Here is a 27,945-nt window from a genome sequence, read left to right on the forward strand (position 1 = left end):
TTGGGGGCAAAATGGTGCTATCATTTCCATTCTTTTTAAACTACAGTCGTGTACTAAAAAAAAATTGTTTGGGTACAAAAACTTTACCAATTTGTGGGAAAATAAAACAAAAAATAATGTGCTCGCCTGCGCGCTCGAAAACCATCCAGTTATATCACACATTGAAAAAATATTAATTTGAATACACATATATGGACACTCAGAGACACACTGCAAACTCGCGAGTTACGCCCATATATTTGAGGTGAACGCTCATTATTATATATTTCGTGGTTGCCCCCCCCCCCCCCCGCAAGTTGCGCACACATATTCTTGAGGTGAAAACTGCGACAATTAAGGGAAGCTTTCAATACTGGGAGATTGCCACAGACCTGACAATACCACCCTCCAGGGAGGAGAACTGAAGCTAAGAAAAAAGAATACCTTTGCTAAGGCTGGGCAATAGTTTGTATAAAGGGGTCGAGGAGAAGGGATTTTTGCATTCAGCCGGGAAGAATTGGACAACTACTATGGGTGTCATCCCCTCCCCCATATTGCAACTTCACACAAAGTATTTATTAGCAATACCTTGCTTGCGTTTGGGGCTACTTCTACAGACCAAATTTATAGTATAAATGTGCCATAGATGATATGTACCAAGTCTAATTTTCCCTGGGGCAAGATCCCCAACTCCCCGCTCCATAGGAGATGGCTTAAATGAACACAGGACAGCCCCCCCCCCCCCACCCACTAAAATATAACTCCTTCAGTCGTCTCTGGTCCACTCCCATAAACAGGTTGACGCCCAGTCCTTATTATTTTAGTATTCATTGTTTATTAGCACAACGTTCCGTTTAGATCGAGCTGCTTATGCAAACCTTACTTATGGTCTAAAAATATGCCTCAGAATGAATGAAACATTCGACTTCTAAAATCATTTTATGGGGGGGGGGGAAGACCCCACAGCAGCCTCCCCCTCCCCCTCCCCTCCATGCATGGGCTGAGTTGGCTTCAAAGACACCACGGCAGCACCACTCCTTTACAAAATACTTCATTTGCATTAGGCCCTTACATAAATATTCAGGTCTCTACCAAAATTCAGTAGGGAAAATTTTGGAGTTTGCTGTTATTTATTATCACTACCTTGCGTTTAGAGATACATTTGTAGACCTAAATTATAATTTAAATACGCCTCAGAATGTTTCGGGGAGAACTTCTAACCCCTTTACAGGAACATAGACTGCAATGCTCCTCTTGTAGTACCCCTCCTTCGTAAAATCCTGCATACGCCTTTGGCCATTTCACAGAAGTTCAGACCCAGTCGGGGAAATGTGCGATCCCTCCTCCTCCCCCTCATCGCCCCCTTCCCCACCTGATATCCTGTGCACGTCACTGATAAATACCATCCTAGACTGCTGCTTCGGATTAAACTTAACTCATGTAAAGAAGCATTTTTCTCAGCAGAGTGGTCCCAGACACAGCCCATGGAAAACCAAAACACATGGTTTTGCGTTATTTACCTTGAAGGTTAGAAAATCAACACCGACTCGTTTTTGCACACTGCACGCAAAGTTTAATCACGGGCTAGGCCAGCTAGCTAGCTACTGTACTGTTGTTAGTGTCTAAACGAGGAAAGTGCGACTCCTCAATTTAGCAACTGATGTGCATCAGTTTCAACTGATCGAACTCATGTTTGCTCCGTAGTGTTGCAAGATCTAGTACGGATCCACAGAGGTAATTCATTACGCATTTTTCCATGCATTGGGCGCTATTTGCTCAAATAATTAGTAGTAACTTCGATCACAAGTTATTAAGGTAAAGTTAGCCTAACGTACAAACGGTAACGATTCCATTACCTCGAGGTTGGCCTATCCATTTTTGCACCCAGTTGAGTTGTCTGTCTGTCGTCTGTCCTCTGTTACTCATGTCACATGTGTTTGTTTTGGTACAGAGTCGGCCCACATACGAAATACTATCACTACCGCAGAGTTACATCAACGATCTAACTTAAGCCAAGTGAGAATTAAGAAACCTAGGACCTGTCATTTTTGTTCTAATGCTGCAAAATGTTTTCACACAATGCCTATTAATCAATAATAATGTTCAAGGTAACGTGTTGCCAGGGTGTAAAGTTACTGTCCGAACAAGGCCTGTACAGTATAGTTAGGCCGAACTAATGACTATTGTTTAAAGACCAAATATGGAGGCAATTTTTGTTGTTGAGATTTTCCATTAATTTAGGAGTTTACATACCCATAATCAACATGTGTAAAAAATAATCTTCGAAAACCTACTATAACCCATCAAAAACGACCACGAAAATGGACATTTTGGGTAGTCACGTGACATGAACCTCTGGAATGTCTGAAAACAGAGATTGACCCAAAGGAGCCTCTGGTCACCGTGTGACGTCAAAGTTTGTATACCGCGAAAATCAAACGCTGATATAGGCACTGTTTGTACACAGATAGCGAACAATTGTACTGTTTTTGACTTCCAATTTCGAGCGTTTGAAAAGCTGTTAGCTTAAAACAAGAACACATGAAGGTTAACAACAAGTTTTAAGACAATTATAAGCAGAAATTTTAGTTAAATTGCTTATTTTATTAGCAAAATTTCCACTCAAATGGAGGCATCTTTTACATAGCGTAGCGTCAATAGGTCCGTACGGTACAATATACTTACATAGTACTTACTCGTTTTAATATCCAAAAGTATACAAACACAGAAAAAGTATCCTGTCAATAAACAAATTTAGCAGTGAATATCCTAATCCACGATTCTTGTTCAATCCTGGGCGAAAAACTACCGTGAGTCTGTGTAATTCCATAGAGTTAGGTCTAGTTGAAACAGGCCTTGACCAGTACTAACATCCCACAATCACAAGACAGTCACTAACGAAATAAAACGTCCGATCGCTACATACTACCGTTTTTATTCAACTCCTTGGACCATGCAGATGTCGGAATAAACAGAACGGACAATATTACACATGTATCACGAACTCACGATACTGGAATACAACAAATGAAATAGATAAATCCTAACATGGCTATTTACACATGCTGTGAGCCAACGCCGGCGAGAGTTGTAATAAACTACCGTACATGTACTAACAACGCTATACCCTTGGCACGGTATATATATATATACGGTCATCTCTTACAGTAAATATATTACTGTCAATTGCGTGATATAATGTTACATGTAAGGACGTCCAGGGCGTGTTTACGGTCAATTTCACATTAGCTATGTCCGACCATGGTCCGACACAGCTATCGACAGTATATAATTTTCACAGAATGAGACATTTGCAGCATACACAGAAGCAGGGTCATGCATGTGGACTCATGGGCATGAGATACTCCGGGTGCTGAAAAATCTTTCCGCGTGGATCTCAAAAATTTGATCCAAAGTCTGCCGCGTTTTACGTCGGTTCTTTTACTCGAAAATCTAAAAAAGCTGATGCTTTTGTTGGATGAGGTATAGCTGCAACCTCCAACAACACAGAATTGTGACATTTTGAGGAAAAAGGAGTAATATCGTTGATGTTTTTGGCAGCTCAAGTATACGACTTTACACACTAAAAGTATAGTTGTGAGTGAGGTATACAAACGTTGACGTCACATGGTCACCTGATGTCTTAGGAATGTTTCAGGAATGTCTGAAATAGAAGCTGACTTTTCGTCCCATTTTTCACTTATTTAACGTCCGAAATTGGTAAAGTTAATTACAGCAATGTAATTGGAGTCAGTTAAGGATTACATACATGAAAAATGGTGGGATTTTATGTTCATCGAAAAGTCTCCATAGTTGGTCTTTAATGTTAGTGTGCATTAGTTGTAATAGTAATTAGACCTTTCGAATATTACCCAGGTTTAACTGAGGCCACATTATCTAAGCTAGGCTTTTGACTTGTATACAATTCATTGGTAAGGTCAGCTTGCAATGATTTGAATAATATAAACAGGCTTATGCCCATATGTAATCAGTGATAGGCCCTACATTTTTTGGGCTCCAACTTTCCTACAGAGCTATTAATATTAAAACTTTGAACTTCTTCAGTCATAGTGCCCATTTGGTGAACTAAGAATGAGCACTGCCAAAAGCCTAGTGTTTGAGATTTTAGTGGTTGGCTGAAATTGCAGTCTATTTTATAATGGTGTCCTAAAAAATTTCAAGTTTGCTATTAGTAATTTTTTTTAGACTGTATATGCATAGTTTTGTTATTTCTTTCTTTAATCAAGTGCTAGGAAATTGTTGAAGTTAAAAAAAATCCTTTTTCTTGATCGAACCCTCCCTTACCCTCCCCCTCCATCCTCCCCACACATGCAATCACCTTTGTTACCACAACTTGTCAGAACATATTCATAAACTAACATAATCCTTTTGTTTACTATTCAAACTGTACAAAAAACTTTTCATTCCGAGGTGTGATTGCTTGAAATCTCAAAAATAACAAATTCTTATTGCAGAACTAACAGTATTTCTATTTTTGAGATTCCTTACAGAAAAACATAATAATAATAATAATAATTAAAAATAGACGCCAGTGAGCAAGTTTGGCAGAAATGCTCCTTCTTATACATGAAAAAAGTCACCCTGTAATGGTCATTTTTTTATCCAATTTTTGTTGATAATTCAACCCTTGTTCTCTTTTTATGTCGAAGATGGAAGATGACAAAGCTGGACCGTCCAACCCTGTAATCAGTCAGTCTGCCAATGTGGTGGTACAAAGATTGGACTCTGAATTCCCAACGTGGAATCTGACGGCATCTGTAGGAGATAGAGAAGCAGGTTCAGAAATAGAGGTTTGTCTTAAATTGCAAAAATCAATAAAGAATGAAGCCAAAAAAGGGATAGTTTTGGTTATATAATAGGTTATATTATAATTATTAAATTATTAATATTATTAATTATTAAAAAATGGTTATATGCCAGGAGTATTTTTTATTTTTTTTCTGGTGTTGGAATTTGGGGGGGGGGGGGATGGAGAGGGTTGGATAGTTGGCAGGGAAGAAATAAAGAAGTTTGTGGATTCCTATTTCTGCAGACACTGTAAACCAAACAGACAACTTGCTTGCATTTTTGGTACAAATTTTTTGTCATTTGACATATGAAATTAAAGCATGATGGCATTCACATAAACATGGATATGGTTTTTTTGAAAGAGATTTAGTTACAATGGTTGGATTATTTCTGATAAGACAAGTTGGTTTACCACTTTATCCAAGTATAAGAACTGTGTCCCAGAGAGAGTAAATGCAAAAGTAGAGCCTCCAGGGGATCATGGTCCACATATGATTGACCATCACAGTGAAACGTCAAACCGTGAAAATATTGTTTGCTACAGTATATATGTTGCCTCTAAAGTTCTCATATAATATTTGATCATGAGGAATCATCAAATTTTTTCCTTTTTGGGGATGGGGGGCGGGGAGGGGAGGGGGTGTTGATGATAATCAGTGTTATTATGTTTGATTTTAAAAGTATCATCCGTTGCGCTTTTCTTATGTATTTCTGTATGCAAAACACCTGTCAGAGACATGAGTGGAAAGAGTAACAATTTTTTCTCCCCATTCCAATCCAATTAACTGTTTATCTTCACTTGTCTCTTGAAATAGTAAAGTTGTTTTCCAACACCGTTGTAGCCCCCTTACCTTCTCTAGCTTTTACTCGTTCCATCATAGACCCTTATTACTAATTTAACTCAATAGAATAGAACCTTTGTGCAAGAATCAACATTACATGAATCAACATTACAAGAATCAAGTATTATAACATGGTCACCAAAGTAACTGCATTCTTAACCATGGTTTTCTGTAGGATTGTGGTCATGATAATGGTCGCAATAGATGCATTTTTTTCTCCAAAGATGTGGATACTTATAAATTTAAATAGTTTCAAGAACAGAAATAAAAAACAAAAATGACTTTTAAATTCAGAACAGTGCAACTTTTAATCTTTACTATGGTTTTTATAAAAAGTAAAAACTCTCTAGTTTTTGTTGCCAGATCAAACACACTTGCCTTGAGAGAATGAGATTATGAATATTCATGTCCCAAATTGATGACGATGCAGATCTGTTGAGAATTTTCAAAAGCTGCCTGAATGCTTTCATGCATTGTTTCAGTCTTGGTCTGTATAGAATAGAAGTAGCTGTTGACAATGAAATCGTGTAAAAACACTGAGAGAGAGAGAAAGTATGTAATAAGAGTGTAGAGTGTGATTTCAGGACTGTTAATAAGTATCTGGATAGCTCTTATATGTTATATGCAGTACAGTTAGTAGGAATACATCTCAGTCTAAAAGTAAAAAGAGGAGAGTTTTGGGTTACACATCCTGATTCCTGAAGTGTAGCTTGTCCTTGTGTACACATGTATAAGTTTGTTATTGTTTCTGATAATTTCATACAATTTTTTCAGAGTCTTGTAAACTAGAAAAGGAAACAATGTTGGGTAAAGGCATTTGGTAAATTGGCTCTTTTCTATTAGTATTCTCTTCATACACACTTTCATGTTTGAACTATTTAGTATCATGTGGGGGGGGGGGATGGGGTACGTTAGCTGCCCGAGAAACACCAAGAAAGAATGGATGTGACTTGAATGGAATGTGTGTATGTACTCAATGTGAGGATTTTTCATGCTATGCATGTACTGTGATCAGGCGACTCAAATCAGGAGTCACACCCTACCCTTAACCCCCTCCCCCATACCCCGTCTGTGAATTGAACATCCACCCGCAAATGGGGCACTCAATTCTTATTTCTAGCTATGGTGACTTTCTCTAAGATCATCATATCTGTTACAGGGTTTGTCAGAAGTGAAAACAAAACAAAACAAAAACATGTTTTTTCAGTGAGACAGCTGTAGAGTGTTGCTTCAGAGTAAAAATTGTCATTTTAATAATTTAAAGGGAAACTGTTGTTGAGCCCTTAAAGCATTGCCCAAAATTCAGTTATATATATCAACAATCATGAGGATACCATTAACAATTAAAACTCCGTATCTAGGGAATCACAAGTTTATTTGATGCATTCCCACCCACGCACTGCAGATTCGAAGGTAGTACCGCTGCACACAAAACAATGCTCATGGACGGTATATGCTGAAACTACTAAACTATAACAGATTTTCAAATTATTACAACGGTTAAAGGCGTTTTGTCCAGAAATCTAAAAAATAATATCTTCAGTCATCATGAAGCCATCTTGCAGACCAAATGATTTTGAGTTATGTATACAGACAAGATATAGCCTTGGCCTATATAGTGTATCATTCAATGTCCATCACAACAGTAGTACCGGTAACAATATAACTTAGTAATAGTAACACTGCTCGACATACTGTGACTGTGAGCATCACTTTGTTGATAATTAAAGTAACTTTCATTCGAGCAATTCAACATGAGTTAGGCACACACTAACCCAGGCGACTATTGCATAGAACATTCAAGTAAGGTGTGAAAAACACAATTGTAATTTTCAGAAGAAAGTGATTGAGCCATAGACCAGACTGCAGAGGAAAACAATGGACATTCACTGTGCGTCTGTGTTGACAGTCAGCTTGCAAAATACCGATTTACGTTTAAACAACATTTAGCGTACGTATGCATCTATCCAAAATTGGATAAATAGTTTACATTTACTTGAATTTTGAAGGTTTTTTTAACATTTTTTATAAATATTCCAAAGTCTTGACAAGTTGGGTAAAAATTAATTGTGTAAATGTTATTTAAGTTGGCAACGCATTTTTAGGAACTCCCTTACGTGCAAGTATGACGTCGTAAACAGCTGATTGTCTGCCTCCCTCTCCTCCAATATGGCGACATGATAAGGGCAGGGAATTTTATTTATTTTTATTCAATGAAGTCGTAAAGGAATGACATGTTAAAGGTTATCATGTTGGCCTAAATATGTATGCCAAAAGTATATGAAGAGTCAAGCAGGCAGTATTGCTCCCCTTTAAAGGTTAATTTATCTCATCAGACAAGAACAGCATGTTTATTGACTTAGTTTCTTGACTGGCTTTCCATGGATATTTATATATAGCAAAAGAAGGAAGTAAAATAATTAGAAACAACACTTGTTGGGAAATAAAGCTCTTGTCATACTAAAGGAATTGGAGGGATTTACAAACAGTTTTCAAAATTAAGCGAGAGTCTGTTGGCAAGAAAGACCGAATAGCCATGATTTTTGTTACGTTCCTGTGATTTAGACTGGCATCTCTGATGAGGTTTACTTGTTCGTCATTCTATCAAGAAAATTGAAAGCTAGGTACGGTAGTTGTACTCTACAAGAACTTCAATCGAGGTAACTTATAGAATTTCTACAACCTTTTACGGTGAGTTCATACACAGTACGGCACTTAAAACTAGGATAACGTCGTCCGGCATCATGCATTGCTGGACATATCGTTTGCTGAGTTTGCGTATTGTGTACAGCACTTGAAAGTATGACTTTTTCCACATGATGCTGTTTTATCTTATGTACACATTTGTTGTTCATATTTTATCGCCATTTTCTGGTTTGACTTTGTTCAAAATATTGTTGTTTTGAATCTTAAATGCTTATGTAACACACATAGGATTTGTGTACAAAATCTTCTGTAGAGCTCTGTCTTTATGCAGCAATCCGTCCATTTGTATCTATAGTCTTTTGTAAGTCTATGCTAGATCAATTTAAAAAGTAAAATTTATTAAAAAGTTGTATTTTCATGTGATTAATACCTACTATGGAAAGTGTTGGAGCAAGAAACTGTTGAGAACTGAATTAATGTAACCACTATTACTCACTCATAAAACTTTGTGCTTGGTAAAAACAAATTATCCAGGCCGTCTGGTCAGTTTTTCATCAAATCTCAGTCCAAGAAGCCAGCACCGTAGATCTTGAAATTAGAAAATAGCTACGAATCATAGCTTTTGGTACACGGATCAGTCCTTACTGTATCTGTACAGAATTGATGCTATCAGTGAAATCATATGAATGAACTATTCACCCGTAGAACTGTGTATTCTCTCCTGACAGAAAAACTGAAATGAAGTATGATGTATTGTATAGTAAGTTATCATTTTCAACCCAGTTAAGTATTTTTGGTTTCTCTTCTTCCCAACCCACCCCCCCCCCTTATTTTTCCCCTGGTACTTTCAGATTATGTACTCATGAAGTTTTTATTGTTGTGTGTGTTATCTAAAGAATGAGAAAATTTATTATTAAATTTGACTTTTTTTAGTCCTATTCTTGTTGTTGACAGAATCAAGTGACCTACATCCTTAACGACCAGATTTCTGTCCTGACGCCAGAGCAACTCCGAAAGATCGGAGTAGCATTACAAGCGAAACCATCAAAACCAAAAACACTCTCCGAAGGATTTGAGACGAATGAGACGTCACAGTTTAACATTGTCGATGTCGAACAAGACGAGGAGGAATACCTGGGAGAAGTTTTACCAGACGAAATCCCAGATGGGAGCAGCGTCGATCCATCAGATAGTGGAGAAGTGTTGGAGGCCATCCCTGGGACAGAGAAAGACCCCACAGATAATACGATAGATGCAGGGAATAAGTCTGAAACGGGGGATGAGAAATCATCCAAAGGGGTCGGGAAATCTACGGAACATTCAACAGAGGAAGATGGCGAGTCAAACAGTGCAATGGTGAAAACAAACCTTAATAGAAAACTCCCAGTGAGGACTAGTGAGTCAAGCAAAGACTCTATGAAAAATGGAGTCGGGGAGGATGGGGAGGCGGGGGAGCGATCGACTAGAAGGTCCAGCCGCCACGAGTCCAGTCATTCCAGCAAGGAAGAGAAGGTAACGTCACCTGGTTTCGACGTCAGTCACGCGGATCACTCGTACGCAGGAAGGACGGAAGCACCCACAAAAGTCGACACAACTCCCCACAGACAATCTGAGAGTTCAAAGAGGGAGAAGAATGCAGGCGGGAGGGAGGGTAGTCGGACGCAGTCCTCAACGGAGAGAAGATCAAAGGATAGGAGGTCGTCAGAGGGGAAAGAGAGAGGACAAATCTTGTCCAAGGACATCAAAGAGGAGAAGAGGGAGAAGGGATCGTCTGCTCATACGCAGAAGAAGTCAAATCGTAGAGACAGAAAGAATTCGAGGGGAAACGGTAACTCCAGGAAGAAAGATACCCATGATGGCGGTGAGAGCTCAGAGGGTGCTGATGGCAGAAGACCCAAGAGAAATTCTGCTCGAAACTTCAAGATTGAAGGTGCGTTCTGGCGGTTATATCATTGTAGCTTAAAAGCTTCTTCCATTCAAATGTATTTGATTTGAAATAATGAGTGACGGATAAAAACGGGCCACTGATAGGGTGTACCCATTGTATGCCCCATTGAGCAACCATTGTGTTTTAGTGTACCGCATATATATATGTAGGTAACAGTGTGCCCCCAATGATGGACCATACGATGAGCAATGGTATGCCCCATTAAAGCCACAGTGCTTTTCAATGCTGTGCAGTTTGACATACCCATTCCTCCGTTCCCCCCATATATGTTAAAGTGTCCTTCAGTGTGGGGGATATTTTACAATACAATTTATCTTCGTATTTCAATACATTTGTTTGGAACCTAGACTTGGGTTTGGTGAGCTCAGAGGATGAAGCCAGTCAAGAGGAAGGTGGTGATGAAGACACAAATGAGGGAGGATCAGAATGGAGCGAAGACGAAGACCCAGAAAGACTCTGGTGCATCTGTAAGAAACCTCACGATTCAAGGTAAGGGTTCCAGTAGAAGTAGCCGAGCCTTGACCTATTTTGGTGGACGACCTTTGACCTCCTGTTTGTTCCACAAGCTCTATTATATGGGGCAAGAAAAAATGTTATGTTTCATTTTGCTTCAGAGGTGTATTTTGTTATAAAAAATAATGAATCCAAATTTCTTTACTTTTTTGATGGCAACCAATGAAATATGACAACCTTTGACTGGATACATCTGTCGTCTGGAAAGTCCAAAAGTTACTTTGTTCCTCGCTTACCTGTCTCCCCACAACCTTAGCACCTCCTACCGTGCCTAGAGGTTGTGGGGAGACAGGTTAGCTTGTCACTGGTAAATATCCAAACCAGTAAGTTTTGGAATATTTACTTCGTTCCTCTCTTACCTGTCTCCCCACAACCTCTAGGCACGGTAGAAGGTGGTGCTAAGGTTGTGGGGAGACAGGTAAGCTCGTCAATCGTAAATATCCAAACCAGTAAGTTGTGGAATGTTTGCCATATGGGTATATCACTTGGATGTAAACTGTATGCGCAGACAGGATCTTGCCATGTGTTTATACCGTATAGTGGGATGCACTTAGATAAAGATGGCGGATAAAGTTAATCCCACAGCTGGCTATCTTTTCTTGTCCCTCTCTTCCTGCTAATGGCCAGAGCCGTGACCTTTGACCAAGTTTCTTCATTCTCTGCAGGTTCATGATCTGCTGCGATAAATGCGAAGACTGGTTTCATGGCTCCTGCGTTAACGTTACCAAGCAACAGGGAAAGCACATGGAAGACCAAGGCCTGGAGTGGTTCTGTCCCAACTGTAAAGGTATGGAGCACCAAACATAATTTGCAATCAGCGTTGGATTTTGTAGCAGTTTTCACCCCATCCCTAGTCGGACCACTTAACGTCTGCAAAGTTTGCCGGACGTCCCGATAGATGGTGGGCCGACACAAACTTGCGGAAGTGAAACAAAACAGGTAATATGACTGCTTCAAGGTTTTTCTTATGGAGACCTCAAACAATAATGGGTTTTTTTCAATTTTCAGGTGACAAGAACTCCAGTCGCAAAATCAAAGAAGAAAGCCAGCCACCTCCGGACAAAAAGAAGGACAGAGAATCACGGAAGGAGAAGAAAGAAGATGTGAAGAGGGAGAGGCGGGATAGCATCAAGAGAGAGAAGAGTGAGGACAAAGGCTCCTCCTCGAGTAGAAGGTTGTCCAAGGATGGATCGAAGGAAGGTCGTGAGGCCAAAGGTCAAAACGTCAAAGGTGGAGAGGTCAAAGGAGAAGAACTCAAGAAAGAGGAGAGTAAAAGGAAGGATACGAAAGGGAAAGATGTGAAGCCTGCATCAACTATTTCAAAGGTTTGATTCATTTTTGTGTTTTATTGCAGGTAGTGAGGGGAGCAGGGGGGGCAGGGGGTGTTAGTTATGTGAACCTCAGACCGGGTCAAAGTTGTTGAAGATGTTGCAATTTGATTAGTTCTGACCATTATGCAACAACAATGTAAACAGTATGTCACAAATTTTGTTGAATTGATGGGGGAATCTTAAAACTGGACATGTTAAAGCTGTTTGATTATTTGGTTCTACTTTCTTAAATTTATGTGATGGCCATGGTATGATTGCATGTGTGTGTGTGTTTGAGGCTGTGGCTAGTAATCACGGTAGCTCAAGGAAGGACACTGTAGTCTAACTATATACTTGGTATATGGATTCAGTTTGTGTTCACATATTTTTTTCACATATTGTGTAAATGTTTGTCAGATAAAGAGGGAATACATTGGTTCTATTCTTGTGTCTATATGTGTGACAGTGTGCCCATTTGGCATTGTACTGGCAATTAAATATCAGATAAGTTATATCTTAACTTGTCAAACTGCCAAGGATTTGTAAAAATGTACATCAACGTCCCTTCAATGATCAACATAACAACATACACATTTTTGTTTCAGGACTGAGCAATGTTTCTGTAGGTGTCACATGGCAATTGGGATCACCTCAACATCAACAGTTATAGCTCAGTTTGTGTTTGTGGGTCAATGTTAAAAACTGTTTAGTTAGGGATACTGCAATGGGGAATAGATTGTAATGGGAGGGGTGGGGAGGGGGGGGGTTGGGAGTGCGTTGGTTTGAAGATAGATGTTCTGGAAGAAATGTAATTATGAAATTTTTGTTTTTTTACCTTCTTATTGTGTCTTAATTTACAGGAAACAACTGATGTTAAAAAGCGGGACAGCTCTGACCTTGTTAAGAAGAAGAAATTTACAAAGGTAAGCAATGTACACATTTCATTCAGTCAGTCATACATTCATTCATACTGTCAGTCATTAATTCATTCAATCAATCAATCATTCATTCATGCTGTCATTCATTCAGTCATTCATATCATTCATTCATTCAATCAATCATTCATGCAGTCCATCATTCATTCTGTCATTCATTCAGATCATCAATTCAGTCATTCCATTATATTCAGTCATTCATGCTGTCATTCATTCTGTCAGTCATTCATATAATTCATTCAGTCAATCCATCATTCATTCATGCTCTCATATATTAATTCTGTCATTCATTCATTCTGTCATGCATTCATTCATTCAGTCTTTTATTCATTCACTCTCATTCATTCACTCATTCATGCAGTCAATCACATTCAGTCAGTCATTCATGCTGTCATTCATTCATTCATTCAGTCAGTCTATTCATTCTGTCAGTCATTCATTCAGTCACTTAGTTATTCAGTCATTTAGTTATTCAGTCATTCATTCATTCAGTCTTTTATTCATTCACTCTGTCATTCATATCATTAATTCACTCATTTCCATCATACATTCATTCATTCATATCATTAATTCGGTCATTCCATCATACAGTCTTTCATTCATGCTGTCATTCATTCATTCATTCTGTCAGTCATTCATTCATTCAGTCATTCATTCAACAAGTGGATCTTGATAGCAGCTCATATAGGCTTGGTCAATAAATTTGTAATGTTGTGACTATGTCTACGTAGAGCGTTTATTATGAAGAAGTCTGTTTCGGTTGGCTGTTAATTGGCATATTTATAACCTTTGATTTGTAAATCTATGAAAGCGATGCTACTTCTTGGTCGATCTTTCTTTTCTTCACCACTGAAGTATTGAAACACGATGTCCTTTTCTGTTCTGAATTTGAACTTTTTTGGGCAAAAATTTTCAGTGACAAGTTTCCATGGTTACTAAGGGCCACACTTATGTCCCTTAGATGACTCATGTTATGACAGACCTTTAAATTATTAAGATATACATTAATTTAACCTTCTTGGTTTTGTTATTTCCTGCAGCCCCCTTTGCCAAAACAATTGTGTATCATGACAGGATGCGATAGCACAGCTAAGCCTAACACTGTTTACTGCAGTAACCGGTGTATCCTGAGACATGCCGTCGAGTCGCTCCAACTGCTCCACCAAGAGAAATGGTTTTCCCAGGGCTTCAAGAGGGACTCCTCAGGGGTAAGTGGTTTGTGACAACATTTTCATAATAGTCGGTTATCTACTTCACAACTCCTCACAACGAACTCAATTCGTGCAATTTCTATATTTAGAGCACTCTGTAACATTTAAGCACTGTCGTCTCTTAGTGAACTGCCCATTCCTGTCTGCCACCCTCTTTATCATTCTATCGCCCAAGGTGTCTTCAGAGCTAATTATTAGGGTAGAAATCTGTATTTAACATTTTTTTTTTTTGGATATCCGGCCTGGACATGGAGAAGTCCTTATTTTCTTCTTTACATGTAAAGTTCTGTTCTTTGCACCAGTCGGCCTCTGTTGAATGAGTATGACATGGTGGATAGCAGGAAGCACTGGTGTAACAGGGGGTTGAAGAGGGTGCCCTTTGCTATAACATGTTGTGCTCTTTGACAGGGTCAAGGGGAGTTTTTAAGGCTAAAATTTTGGTTACATTCTTTCAATTGAAATAAGACTGGCCAAGCTAAGGAACTGCATTGTTATGGGAGTTTTGTTTGGAAAAAGCTTTGAAGACTTAATCGACAAAACACAGTCAAATAATATAATCTCTAATGTTTTAATGAAGCAGACACATTCACAGTGTACAGAAATGAAAACAGAGATAATTTATATTCTCAACACACAGGACGTAAAAGGAAGGGCACACTGCGAAGGAGATCGTGTACCAGTGGTGGAGAAGCACACCAATAGGCTACGGACGGGACTGGCTGCACCAACCCCTGAGGATCTTCCCTCTTGGCTTGAGAGGCACCCCACCTACGAGGTCCTGGTTCCGACAGCCAAGAAATCACCCCCTATCGTCACCTCACCCACCTGTAAGTTGCCACCATTTGTCCGAAAAATATTCAAAAGCATTCGTTTTGAAAACTGAGATTCATCTATCTTCACTCGCATAATCTGTGGGAGTCGAGGAAGTAAATTCATAGAAGTTCATTCAAAAGTTTCATTGGGTTGTTGTCTTTTATGGTTTATCATGGAATAATTAGTCAAATTTTTGTTTTAACATTTGTTGCAAACACAAGTGAGGCTTACATCCTGAGACAGGCAGTTACAACTTTAAGGTACCAGTAGCAATTTCATGTCTTACTGAGCTTAGTGTAGGGATGGGGTGCTTGCAGCTTGTTTCTACCTTTGGGTAGCCTAGGAGAGGGAGTTAGAATACTCAGTGAGGTACCACTACATTTGGATGTGTCACAATCCCCCTTCCCCCTCCCTTTCCCCTGTCAGTAATTTATCAGAGCTATTGGTAAGCATCTTTCGATACCATTTTCTTTTCAGAACATTTATACTAGATTTCATTTTTTACGTCAGTAAGTAGGTTTTACAAATTTCCTCCACACATCCTTTTCACCCCCCCCCCCCCCATCAGCCAAAACAGGGCGAGACAGCAAAGACCCCTGGAAACGAAGAGAGAGCAAAGATCACAAGGAGAGCAGCAAGGAGAGGAGAGAGAGCAGCAAGGAGAGGAGAGAGAGCAGCAAGGAGAGGAGAGAGAGCAAAGACGTTGCTGAAAAGTCACCGGTGAAGGAGGTCGTCACGAAGGAACCCAAAAAGGTGGATTCGGAGAAGACGGTGGAGAGGAGGAGGTCTTCGGAGAGCGAGGGCAGCAAACAGAGTAGCACTCCACAGTCGTCCTCGGAGGGTGTGAGGCAGAATGTGAAGAAGAGCTTGTCCGATGCGCTCTGTAGCAGGTAAAATATCCGACCGTTCCTCATCTGTAGCGTATTTTCTTACCCGAGTGGGGATGCTGGGCAGTGTGTTAGCATGTATGGAGGGGACACTATGTAGTATGGGGTTCTGTTGGTAGGTTGGGGATGTCTTGTAGGGTGGGGAATATATGTAGATGCAGTTTGTGAGTGGGAGTGGGGCTTCTGTATGTAGGTTGGAGTTTTGTTGGTGGGTGGGGGGGGGTGTCTGTTTGTGATTCCTGGTTCTCTATTTATGTGAGGACTCTGCCAGTGCCTGGGTGCTGTTTGAAGGTGGTACTGTTTGAAGGTGGTGTTCTGTTTGTAGGTGGTGTTCTGTTTGTAGGTGGTGTTCTGCTTGAAGGTGGTACTGTTTGAAGGTGGTGTTCTGTTTGTAGGTGGTGTTCTGCTTGTAGGTAGTGGTTCTACTTTTTAGGGTGGGGATTGTTTGTGCAGTGGGGGATCCTGCATACTAGTGTGTTTGTTTATTTGGGGGGGGGCAGACGTCATGGGTAGAGGAGTGTTTGACTAGCCTTTTCTGATATTCCATTGAGGCTAGAAAAAGAGATGAGACATTTTCTTGTATCTTTGAATTCTTTTGTGTGGTGATTTTTTGTAGATTGAAGGGCGCGACCGAGTTGAAGACGACCCCCGAAGAGGCCACGAAGACGGCAAATATTATCGAGGAAGCCCTCTTCAAGTTACACAAAGATACGGGGATGAAGTATAAAGCCAAATATCGTACCCTCATCTTCAACCTCCGAGATACCAAAAATAAGGTAATTCATCCGCCGGCATGTCATGTGATGGAAGATGAAGATATGTTTATTGATGAATTCTGAGGGATATGGTATGAAAGTATGAATTAATCTTCAAAGCCAAACAAAAACACTGATGTTATACAGATGATCATCTAAAAAATATGGACATTATTTATTAAATGAATATCAGAATGGCTTCACAACGTAAGGTACCAAAACAGAAGTGTGATGGAATATGATGTTAATTGAATGGAGTGTTCTAGTTGAAGGGTATACATTTAATTAATGAGTGAGGTGTTTTGCTTTGAGACAATATATCCTGGTTAGATCTAAGAAAAAAGACTTCTGAGTAATGGCCCACTCCCACCCCCACCCCCATTCCCAATCAGTGGAGTAGAAAAGCTGTGAAGTGTGTCGTTTTACATTTGCTGATTGTAGAGAGTTGGTTTAAGTCATGCACAGTTGCTTTGAATGTGTGGTAGGTTTAGGAGTGTCCGTTAGGTATAGGTTTTGTTTTGATTCAACAATATGATCTGACCAAAATATAACTAGTAATTTTGCAGGTGTTACTCAATTAAGTCTGTATGAGAATTAGAGTGAAACACTGGTTGGAGTAGAGGCTCAGATAGAATGAGAATCTCACCGTATCTGGAATAACAAAAGGGTAGGCTGCTCAAGGATTAGGCCTGCATGCCAGATGAGTGCAAGACTGGGAGACGTTTTATGTGTGAACCGCCTCCCCCCCCCCAAACTGGACTTGGGACCACGTGCAAGTATAGAACATGAAACCTGACACCACACAAGCAAACCAGCTACTTTAACAGAGCAACTAATTTCCGTTTTGTCCTCCGACAGGGTTTGTTCCGAAGGGTGGTACAACAGAAGATTGACCCAGCTAAACTTGTTCAGATGTCATCTGAACAGCTGGCCTCCAAGGAGCTGGCTCAGTGGAGGGAACGGGAAGCCAAACACGTACGTCTGCTGTACTCTTTGCACAGGGCTAATATTTAATGATAATCTAGTAGTTCACATCAAATTCAGTCTGCATTGTAACTAAATACCCATAATTAGGTTAAATGATAATTTGGTATCATCCTCAAAGCTGGTGTACCATTCATTTACTATGTACATATTGGTTTTCAATTCACCAAACCTATACATCTCTCCTACAGTTTACATATTGGTGTTCTATACACCAAACCTACACATCTCTCCTACAGTGTACACATTGGTGTTCTATTCACCACACCTACACATCTCTCATACAGTGTACATATCGGTGTTCTATTCACCAAACCTACACATATCTCCTACAGTCTACATATTGGTCATTGCTATTTTGTCTTGGGGGGAACAAATTTGCTGTTTGGACAACCAAATCATAAGGCATGGTTGTCCTGGTGACTACTAGAATAAAATCCTTGCTGTACCTTGTTACAAAAGGCAGGGATGTCCATCCTTCCATTCTGTGATTTTTACAGGTTAGTTTTTGGATCGTGGCCTTTGCCTACTAGAACACTTTTGTGTTTCCAATTCTTATTGTTGGGTGGCAGTATTATCTGTTTTTTTTTTTCAAAGCACGCTTTGAAATTGATGTATGGCTTCCAGATTATAAAAGATTAATCACTTCTGTCAAACAGAAGTCAGTAAGGAAAAAGAAAATATATTAAGTGTTCAGGTTTCATCAGATTTCAGCTATCATGTTTCCAAATGGTTTGTATACATATGTTATGTGTTACACAAAAAAAATACAAGGTTCTATGGAAAAAAATACAATAGAAATACAATATCTCGAAGATTTTTATTTTATTTTTTACTTTCTTGACCGTGCAGAGTTTGGAGATGATCGTACAGGTGGAGGAAGAACGCAAGGAGGTCCCCATCATCAAGAAAACACATAAAGGAGAGATTGAGGTGACGGAGGCTGATGATCTGAGCTCGTTACAGGTAACAAAGCCCTGCTGGAATTCTCAAATTCAGCCTACCGCACATCATCATAGCAGCTGCATCTAGCCTAGCCTACTTGGCATATCAGCATTTGACAGAAGTTATTCATGTTATCAACTGTTGAGAACAAAATTGAAAATTTATCAAAAGCTGGCTGAACAAAACCATTTGACACAACACAGAATTTAATGTCTTAGCCTACCACACATTTATCATAGCTTAGGTGCCTAGCCTACTGTGAATATCAGCATTTGGGAAGTTATTAATGTTTATTAAGTGTTTCAGAACTTTATTAACCAAACCCTGCTTTGAATTTTGTCGGGGAGGTGGTGACTATTTATTTCTGTTGATGTGTGTGTGTAATCTTAACGCAGGTAAATACTGGTCGTGACTCGCCCCTCCCCGTCGAGATGAAGAGCCCCGGGGGGACAGTCACAACCCCTTCATCCTCCGGCACGACTGCAGAAGCGGTACTTCTCGCAGATACCACAGAGCAGCACCGATCCCACCTGTTTGATCTGAACTGTAAGATCTGCACCGGAAGAGCGGCTCCCCCGGAAGAAAAGTCGGCGGGGTCGAAGAAGGCCAAGGTGAAACGGCAGGTCTCAAAGGCTGAGGAGCTGGAGAGGCAGGAGGAAGAGGAGGCCCGGAAATTGGTCGCCAAGAGGATGGAGAAGAGGAAACAGCTGGTCAAAGGGGAAAAGACGCAAAAGACGAAAGGGAAGAAAGGCGCAAAGAAGGAAAAGAAGAGTTCAGCAGTAGTGAAGGAGTTAGTGGCCAGGTGAGTGACCGGGCCCTGGTCCAGGGGTGGACCATATGTTAAGAATTTAAGACCCCCTGGTTCAGGGGTGGACCATATGTTATGAATTTAACACCCCCTGGTTCAGAGGTGGACCATATGTCATGAATTTAAGACCCCCTGGTTCAGGGGTGGACCATATGTCATGAATTTAAGACCCCCTGGTTCAGGGGTGGACCATGTGTCATGAATTTAAGATCCCTCTGGTTCAGGGGTGGACCATATGTCATGAATTTAAGATCCCTCTGGTTCAGGGGTGGACCAAATGTCATGAATTTAAGACTCCTGGTTCAGGGGTGGACCATATGTTATGAATTTTATCCGCTTGGATGTTTCAGCACAACAAATCATTTTTACCCAGCACACACACGACGTACACTAGTGTTGCTGTTACAACAGCAACCAAAGCAATGGGTGGTTTCTTTGTTAATCCTCCAAAAGTACAACTCCAACAAGCCTTTCAACTAGACCTTTCCTTAGACAGGCACAGTCAATATCGAGGGGGATGGCTATACGCTATAACCACTCATTTGACACTTCCATTTCACTTTGGCAGTTTTAACCCGAGCTGGAATCACTCATCTGTTGATTTCCGAGTAAATGTCGTAATACAAACATTTACAACAAGTTTCAATTTGGATGAATACGGCTCCTGTTCCGAAAAAGGAGCCTGGATAGGGAAACGTGTGTAAGAAGAAGACTTGGGTGGATAGATTCAAATCTTGTATTGTTTTAATATTGTTTTCTCCCCCTCTTCAGGACCCCTCCTGGTACACCCCCTCAGACACCTCCAACCCATGAGAAACCCCAGAAGAAAGTTAAATCATTTTGGAAGGGATTCTTGAACATGCAGGACGTGGCCAAGTTTGTAGCTGCAGCGTATCACGTCTCTGGACCGATCGATATCTTGAATGAGGTTAGTTGTGATTGGTTTAGAAAGAAATACTCTCTGATATCATCATAATAATAATAGACATTTATAATAGTGTTTACACGGGTCCAAAAATCGGGAACCGGGTACCCGAGGGCCGTTACCCGTCGGGTATCCGGGTACCCGGAAAAATTGTGTATCACGATTATCAAGAAATTACATATTGAATGCTATAATAAATGCATTATATTCTCTACTGACACTGTTTTCATGTTCAAATACGTAGGTGTAAGATGAGGTATCAAACCTTCCTCAATAATTTTTATTTGCTTTTGTTTCTTTCATTAACTTGTTAGTAAATTAATTATTTAATTATAATTAGCATTACTACTAACATCGCACTGCCGCCGCTGCTTATGCTCGCTTGTGCACGTCTATTGGATCAAACCACATAAATATCCAATGTAGCTCTTAAACAGTTGTTACTACTACTTCTATCTATTATGCAGGCCCAGGGGTCGCATTAGCCGCGAGATTGCGCGATACGCGCAATTTGATCGCATTTGGAAGAAAAAAACGATTAGTAAAAAGCCACTTGCGATTACTATTTTTTAGTTATCCCGTCTATAATCCGTAAACATCTTGTAAAATTCCTTGTCAGCCTTTCATTCTATGAAATAAACGAATGAATAAATAATAATTTCTTTCACATGGTAGCCTAACACCACACTAAGTCAATGAAAAATCTAGCTAAGCCTAACCATCTGTTTATTTGCTGAAGTTGTGACGCAGTTATAAGACATCCATGGAATTCTTTCGTTATTGCTGTTACGTTCGACCACATGGTTGCCTAACACCACACTAAGTCAATGGGGGTAATCTAGCCTAGCCATCTGATTATTAACTGAAATTGTGACGCAGTTATAAGATATCTATGGAAAGCTTTCGTTATTGCTGTTATCTTCGACCACTTGGTAGCCTAACAACACACTAAGTCAATAGTAAATCTGCCTAACCATCGGTTTGCAATTTTTTTTCTTTAAAACAATCACACTTCGCGTAGGATTCGAGTATTAAATTAGGAACCGGGTAGTACCGCGTCGGGCGGGTACCTTCGTTATTGCTGTTATCTTTGACCACATTGTAGCCTAACACCACACTATGTCAATGGGAAATCTGCCTAACCGTTGGTTTGCCATTTTTTTTTTTTTTTAAGTCACACTTTGCGTAGGATTCGGGTCATAAATTAGGAACCGGATAATGTCGCGTCGGGCGGGTACCCGGGTACCCGGATAACCCGTGCAAACACTAATTTATAATGCGGCAGTATTCGTCAAAAAAAGGCGACAGCAAAAAAAAAGTAAACAAAGTACAAGACAAAAATGCAAGCAAAAATGGGCAACAGTGAACAATTAATTAAACAGTTTTCATCAGATGAGTCTTGAGAGAGCGTTTAATAGAAGCAAGAGATGGACCGTGTTTGACATGTTCTGGAAGCTGTTCCACAGAGAAGGGGCAGCAGCAATAGCTCTTTTGGTACAGTAATCTGAACTAACCTTTATGCTGATATCAAGAAGAGGTATAAAGATCTAATGGCACTACTCTGTAGACAGAGGGAGGGCTCTCATGTTGTGGTTGTTGGACTTCACTGATATCTCTGTAGCTAGTACCTATATCAACAAAGTTTATATGTAGGTAGTTTGGCGGCTTGTAAAGGTATTTGCAGAACTTGTAAATGTAATCTGTCTGTGTAGCTTGTGAATGGATCTGTGTACCACAATGGCTTCTGTTAGTAATGTTTCAGCTTATTGATGGTATCTGTGTTGCTTTTTAAGGCAACTATGTTGCCAGAAATGCCATATCTTATATTCTTTCCTTAATAGGCCAACTATCCATACAAAATACTCTATCACACGAAAATGCCACTTTGATGTGATGGTCTTACTACCTAATAAATAAAGTACGAAAATAGTCTTTGAAGAGTTATGAACAAACATTTTCAGGCCTGTGGAGGTATATACCAGTTAGTTGAGATGTTTAGGTTGTTAGCTAATCGATCCCAACCACAAAGTCAAAATTGCCTCTGAAAGTTTAACTCTTTCCATCTTTGACAGCTGTTCCCGGACAGCTTGGAGATCCGAGGACGGATTCCGTTTCACACTGTCTGGGATTATTTTAACAAGCTCAAATCCGCTGGTTCGACAGAGCTGACCGTCCTCCGCTTTCACGTGGCTCACGAGGAGGACAAAGGTCTCTATGGCAACCTCTTTAATTACTTCAGCACCAGAGAGCGTATAGGGGTCGTCGGCGGCTTTGAGAAGCCGCTCATCAAAGACTTCTACATCTTGCCATTACCATCGCACAAACCTGTTCCAGAAAACATTCTGCCTTTTGAAGGCCCAGGTAAGAAATAAAGTAGGCTTCTTTTTTTCTTTCTCTTTGAATGATGGTAGTGATAAGCAGATTCATGACCTTTCACATGACCATTTTAAATATATATTGCAGGGCCAAAAATATGCTAGATTATATACCCTGTTGATATGAATCGCATCAAAATTAACATTGGAGACTTGAGAGTTACTTAAATTTTATACAAAACAGAAATGCAAAATGCTAATCTCCAGATTCATGGTAAGTCTGTGTAACTTGCTTGTGTTCTGGCATCATTGCCTGTACTCGTACCGGACCTCATGGATTATGCTCGTACCTGTACCGGTACTCGTACCCATGCTCATCCCGTACTCATATCGGTACTCGACCCAAACTTATACCCTACTTGTCCCATACTCTTACTCATGCTCGTTCCCTTCTCATTTTCGTACTTTTCCCGTATTTGTACTCGTGACAGTTTTGGAAATCCAGTGTAGATAATAGCGCAGGACTCCATAACTACAACACTACATAATGGTTCCCTGTTGCGAACCAAAGTTTTAGTCAGCCAAGTATGTTAGTTGTTCAGTATTAATATTGTATCTTTCGTCCACCATGTTGCGGTTTCCTTCTGCAAATGTTGGGGATTTTGTTTCCCGTCCACCTCGGCCTCCAGCCATCTGTAGTCTGTTGAATCTAGGCTTTAATGTTTTCTTTTCCAAAAAATTTTGATACTCTATTTCTTTCTTAAACTATAACTGGTACTCAGTGTTTTACTCTTACTACAAGATGCTATTGGAACAATCTGGTAGGGACTCTATCTCTTTTTAGTTCATTATGATATACAAGTGTACAATAATTCATTCAGTCAAACTTTAACTTTAATTCTTACCAAGTGAAAGTCTTTTAGAAAAAAAAGCCTTTTAATATCTTCTCTGATTTTGCAGGTCTGTCGGAAACAAGGCCTCACATGCTGCTGGGGTTGATCATCATACATAAGGATAAAACCCGCAACACTAGTCAGATTTCACCCACCCAAGTGCAACCGAGGCAGCAGAAGCTGAACAAAGAGGCCGTCCATGCGGGCTCAAAACGACCACTGCCAGAGTCGTCTGCGAAGACCGCTGCTAAGAAGGACGAAGAGGAGAAGAGATACCTGCCTCCGGTGGTGAAGCGGGTGAAGAGCACGGATGCGGAATACGTCCCCGAGGGGCAGATGTCCGACCCCATCGTCGCCCAATATGGAAACGTCGACCCTTCCAAAATGAAGGAGGAAGAAATAGAGCCCTACTCCCCCAGCCAGGAGGAGAGAGAGGCCCCCTACGACCCCACGGACGTCCTGGACGACTTGGCGGAGGGTAACGTCCAGAAGGCGTCCAAGGACGGAGGAGACGAACCGTATTCTCCTACCAATCCCTCAGAGCAATACCAAGGAGACTCACAGAGCACGTCTCAGGATACGCCAGACGTGGACAAGTTGAACCAACTGCTGGAGAATGTCTCCGGTAACATCACGGACATCGGGGTGACCGAGATCGCGACGGCCGCCGATGCCGCGTCAAACCTGACACAGAATCTCTTGTCATCTCTGGGCGATTCTGACCTCTCGGAGCAGCAGCAGCTACTGATACAGCTCACGCGGCAGGTCGAGGAAGCCAAGAAAGCGCTCTTGGACAAGCAGATTGAATCGTTGCAATCGGAAATCAGTAGGGCCACCAACCAGATGGCCTCCCTTCAACATACGGACCCGTTAGCAGACCCCCAACAATTAGTGGGCGACCCCACCGGGGAAGAGGCAGGCGTTTTGAAGGTACCCGCCGATTCCAGTACCAGCGGCATGACACCGCTGGGAGAAGAGGTGGACAGGGCCCACCATCTCAGGGAGGGTCAAAACATTTACGAACCAACTCGGCCAAATTTTGGTCCCAACATGAACCCTCCTCCTCCGCCTCCTCCCCCTCCGATGGGACCAAATATGCCACCTTTCCATTGGCAGGGACCCGGTATGGGGGAACCAGGAGGAAGGCCCTTCCCTCATCCACCGGGACCGCAACGTATGATGGACCCCAGAAATAATGGTCAAGGCTGGGGTCCAAGAGGCTTTGGTGGGCCATAAGAAAAGTGGCCAGTGAGTGTCAAGAGTACTAGTGGATTTATTGTGTTACAATCGGAGAGGAAGAGAAGGAAGGAGGTCCCGTAGGTGCCGTGGACCCGGAGACTCATGGTCATGCAGTTGACATTCGAACAGCTCCCTCTATATGGCAGGAATAAAGATCCATTACTTTCAGGATTATCTCCTAGTGAAGATTTTCTCCTTTCCACAGAAAGGGGAAAAAAGGAAAAGAAAAACAAACAATACTCCAGAAATCTCTTCCAAAAATGACAGTTTTTATACAGAAATGTAATGATTTTGAAATGAAATATTGGTTTGGAATTGAAAATGATTACCTAGTCAATTTCTCTGAATTATGCAATCTGAAAGCATCTTCTTCCTTTGAAGAAATCAGCGTTATAAAATTGTCTCGACGTTTTAAACGCAATTAAAACTTGCCATATTTGACCCCTTCAGACACACAGAGGGTGGTGTTGTGCATAGTTCAGTATGAAAAAGGTTTGTAACTTGTATTAGTGTAACCTTTGAAGGAACAACATTCAAATGTAACATTCCAAAATGTGTGATGTCACCAGTTGGATGAATAATATATATCTCCGACAACTTTTCATTTTGCAGAAGTCGTTAAAATTTGCTAAACATATGGGATATTGTCATGAACCATAGAATTCTTTTGTATAAGTATTAATCCACAACCAATTTCCAAAGCTGCGAAGGTATAATTTTTGCCGGTAAATACACACCCAAAGCTTCTTTTGAGAATTGCAATATGTGAGGTTTAGCAAAGAATCTTGGCCCTCTCATCTCTCTCTAAACTGCCTTCTACATTTCGCTTTTTAATGGATTGTTTACACTGAAAGTGTCTCGCTCGTGTGGCTTTTATCTGCATCAAGACAAGCTCGTTCTTAGGTTAATGTCATAAACCAGTAGGGATGGATGGGAGGGCACTTGTCCATTCGATTGGTAACTCGTTAAATTCTGTTCGATGTCGTGATGTCATAAGTATCGTGTCTTTGAGAGAGTCGCCCGTTTTGGCAATTTGAGAAAGACTTCTGCATTTTGTCTGCCAGTGTAAAAGATAATTTATTCCTCCAAATCTTTATATGCAATAGTAAACTGTAAAACAGACTTAAAATGGCAACTCTGAGGGAGGGAGAAAATGTTGAGATAAAAATGTGATTCGATGGGAGTCGTTCAAACCGAGTATTACTGTACGAGGAAAGTGTCAATACGATTGATGCAAAAACAATATTGGGGACATTTTAAATAGCTATGAACTCTTGCAAAATTATGTTACCCTTTATAGCATAATTGTACTCTCAGATGAATGTAATATGTTGGGAACTGCTCTCTGCTGTGCATTTATCAAAACTGCACTGCATGGAAGCAAGCCTAATAATATTTGCAGATAATAAGGTGATTTTTAACCTAAGATATTCACAGGGTTACATCTTAATTTTACTGCTCCTAGTAAACAAGTTTTATTTGGGTTAATCTCTTGCCCTTCCCTTCCTTTCCCCCTCCCCCCTCAGTTTTCAGGGGGTGGGGGGTCACAAAAGTTGGCTGATATCCGTCCTGGGAAGGTGTCTGAAGGGAATGGGTTTCTCCTCCCATTTTGAGAAATTCTTGTGTGTGGTAAGAATGCTTAAAATGCAAAAGTGAGCTATCATTTATATCATTTTAACTGCATGAGTGTAGTAGAAGTTAAAGTTGTTGCCAGTGTATAAGACTTTGTAAGTGTGTATTATAAAAGTGGGGGGGGGGTGGGAATGCCACGCCCCCCATTTTGGAATAAAGTATGGACAAACTTGGGGGCGGTGGCACATTCCCACCCCCCCCACCCCATCCCTGTGGCTACTGTCCCGCTCTGGAGGGTTAACACTTCTTATGTTTCACATGCACATACCGCTTATGTACATTATATGTGCAATGTATAGTAACAAGCTTGCGAATTGTTTATGTGCATGTTAAAAAGCAGCTCTTTGATATGAGTTGTTCAATTAATTCAATATTAAAATATCAAAATTTATCTAGCTTGACCATTCAAGTAACATTACAAATAATGGATAAATTGTCGATGTGATGAATGCCAAATGCCAAACTCTGGGCGACAAAATGTTGAATTTAGATTTCGCTTGGTGAAAACAGGTCTTGGACAGTGTTTTGAGTTTGATACATTGCAGATTTGATATCGAATATATTCTGAAGGTTTGGAAAACTTGCTGACAATATGATAAAAAAAAGGTGCTGTTTTGCTTATAGACATATGAATCTGGTCTGTTGAGACAAACTTGTCGTTTGGTGATAAGTGGTGTTACAAAATTGGTAAAATAGAAATGTAACCAAGCAAGGTTGCCCTGGCAACCAAAAACGGGAATGCAAGAATAGATGAGAATGCTTCCATCTGTGCGGTGAAAGCTCAAATGCAATGTTAAATGTTGTTGTTTGAAGTAAGTGAAACACAATCAAGGTTAATAGCGAGAGGGGGGAGGGAGGGGGATTTGTGGAATAGCACCCGCCAAGAAAAACATGTCATATGTCCCTAATTGTTGAACGCTATCAATATTTTAATTCCTGCACTTTGTTAAGGGAGTTTAAACTCGTTGAAGGGATTTTAAACTCGTTGCAAACATGAAAACTTATAATACAGACGGGATGGGCCTCAACTATAAAGGACAAAACCATATTATATGTAATTATAAAAATTAAAATGCCAGTGAGAAATGGGAAACCATTTGATGAGGACACAGAAAGCAAAATGTTGTTCATTAATGCCACTTTTAGCTAGAAAATGAAAAAGGCTACTAATTAGGGTCTTGTAAATGGCTGCGAGGCTCACTTACTTCAAAGTGACAAAGTAATAAGTTCATTTCGCCAATATGCCTGGTATGCATTTAGAGCGTTGTGGGATATTTCAAAGATGTTTGGGGTGGATGGGAAAATGTAATAGATTATGTGAGTGGGTTCCTGGGTTGGAAAGGGACCATACAGTTGTTGATAGTTGTAAATATTAATTCCAATCAGGTATTATTCAAATGCATTTTGTAGTCATGGTTTCCTTTCCTATACCTGGGTTAATTGTCTAACCGATCTTTGTAACATTGTCTTTTTTTTTTACCTGTTCTATTTGCATCATCGACTTGGTGTCACGCTGTACAAATTGTAAAAAATAAACAAAGGAAAACCTTGCTTAC

General features: G+C 40.4%; 1 protein-coding gene across 3 annotated transcripts; it reads left to right on the forward strand.

The window, feature by feature from the left end:
- Positions 1 to 1,553: 1,553 nt before the first annotated feature.
- LOC139954901 (uncharacterized) lies at positions 1,554 to 27,940 on the forward strand. Of its 3 annotated transcripts, none has more exons than XM_071954882.1 (18): positions 1,554 to 1,713; positions 4,650 to 4,790; positions 9,231 to 10,206; positions 10,572 to 10,713; positions 11,403 to 11,524; positions 11,746 to 12,062; positions 12,908 to 12,970; positions 14,023 to 14,190; positions 14,831 to 15,020; positions 15,575 to 15,648; positions 15,682 to 15,896; positions 16,510 to 16,669; positions 17,507 to 17,623; positions 18,485 to 18,598; positions 18,973 to 19,379; positions 20,157 to 20,313; positions 22,383 to 22,671; positions 23,586 to 27,940. In XM_071954882.1, exons 2-18 carry the CDS (start codon positions 4,650 to 4,652, stop codon positions 24,752 to 24,754), a joined length of 4,821 nt encoding a protein of 1,606 aa, XP_071810983.1. In that variant the 5' UTR covers positions 1,554 to 1,713; the 3' UTR covers positions 24,755 to 27,940. The 3 variants fall into 3 exon arrangements, with proteins under 3 accessions (XP_071810983.1, XP_071810985.1, XP_071810982.1); XM_071954884.1 differs by having other exon boundaries at positions 15,575 to 15,633; positions 15,676 to 15,896; XM_071954881.1 differs by having other exon boundaries at positions 15,575 to 15,896.
- The last annotated feature ends 5 nt before the right edge of the window (positions 27,941 to 27,945 follow it).

Source organism: Apostichopus japonicus, chromosome 17 (genome assembly GCF_037975245.1).
Source record: "Apostichopus japonicus isolate 1M-3 chromosome 17, ASM3797524v1, whole genome shotgun sequence".
NCBI lineage: Eukaryota > Metazoa > Echinodermata > Holothuroidea > Aspidochirotida > Stichopodidae > Apostichopus > Apostichopus japonicus.

Excerpts from the sequence above, each read along its gene's own strand:
- LOC139954901 (XM_071954881.1), top strand. The coding sequence starts at position 4,650 with ATGGAAGATGACAAAGCTGGACCGTCCAACCCTGTAATCAGTCAGTCT. Across the intron at positions 4,791-9,230 it reads AAGCAGGTTCAGAAATAGAG|AATCAAGTGACCTACATCCT; the intron begins GTTTGTCTTAAA and ends TGTTGTTGACAG. Across the intron at positions 19,380-20,156 it reads GTGAAGGAGTTAGTGGCCAG|GACCCCTCCTGGTACACCCC; the intron begins GTGAGTGACCGG and ends CCCCCTCTTCAG.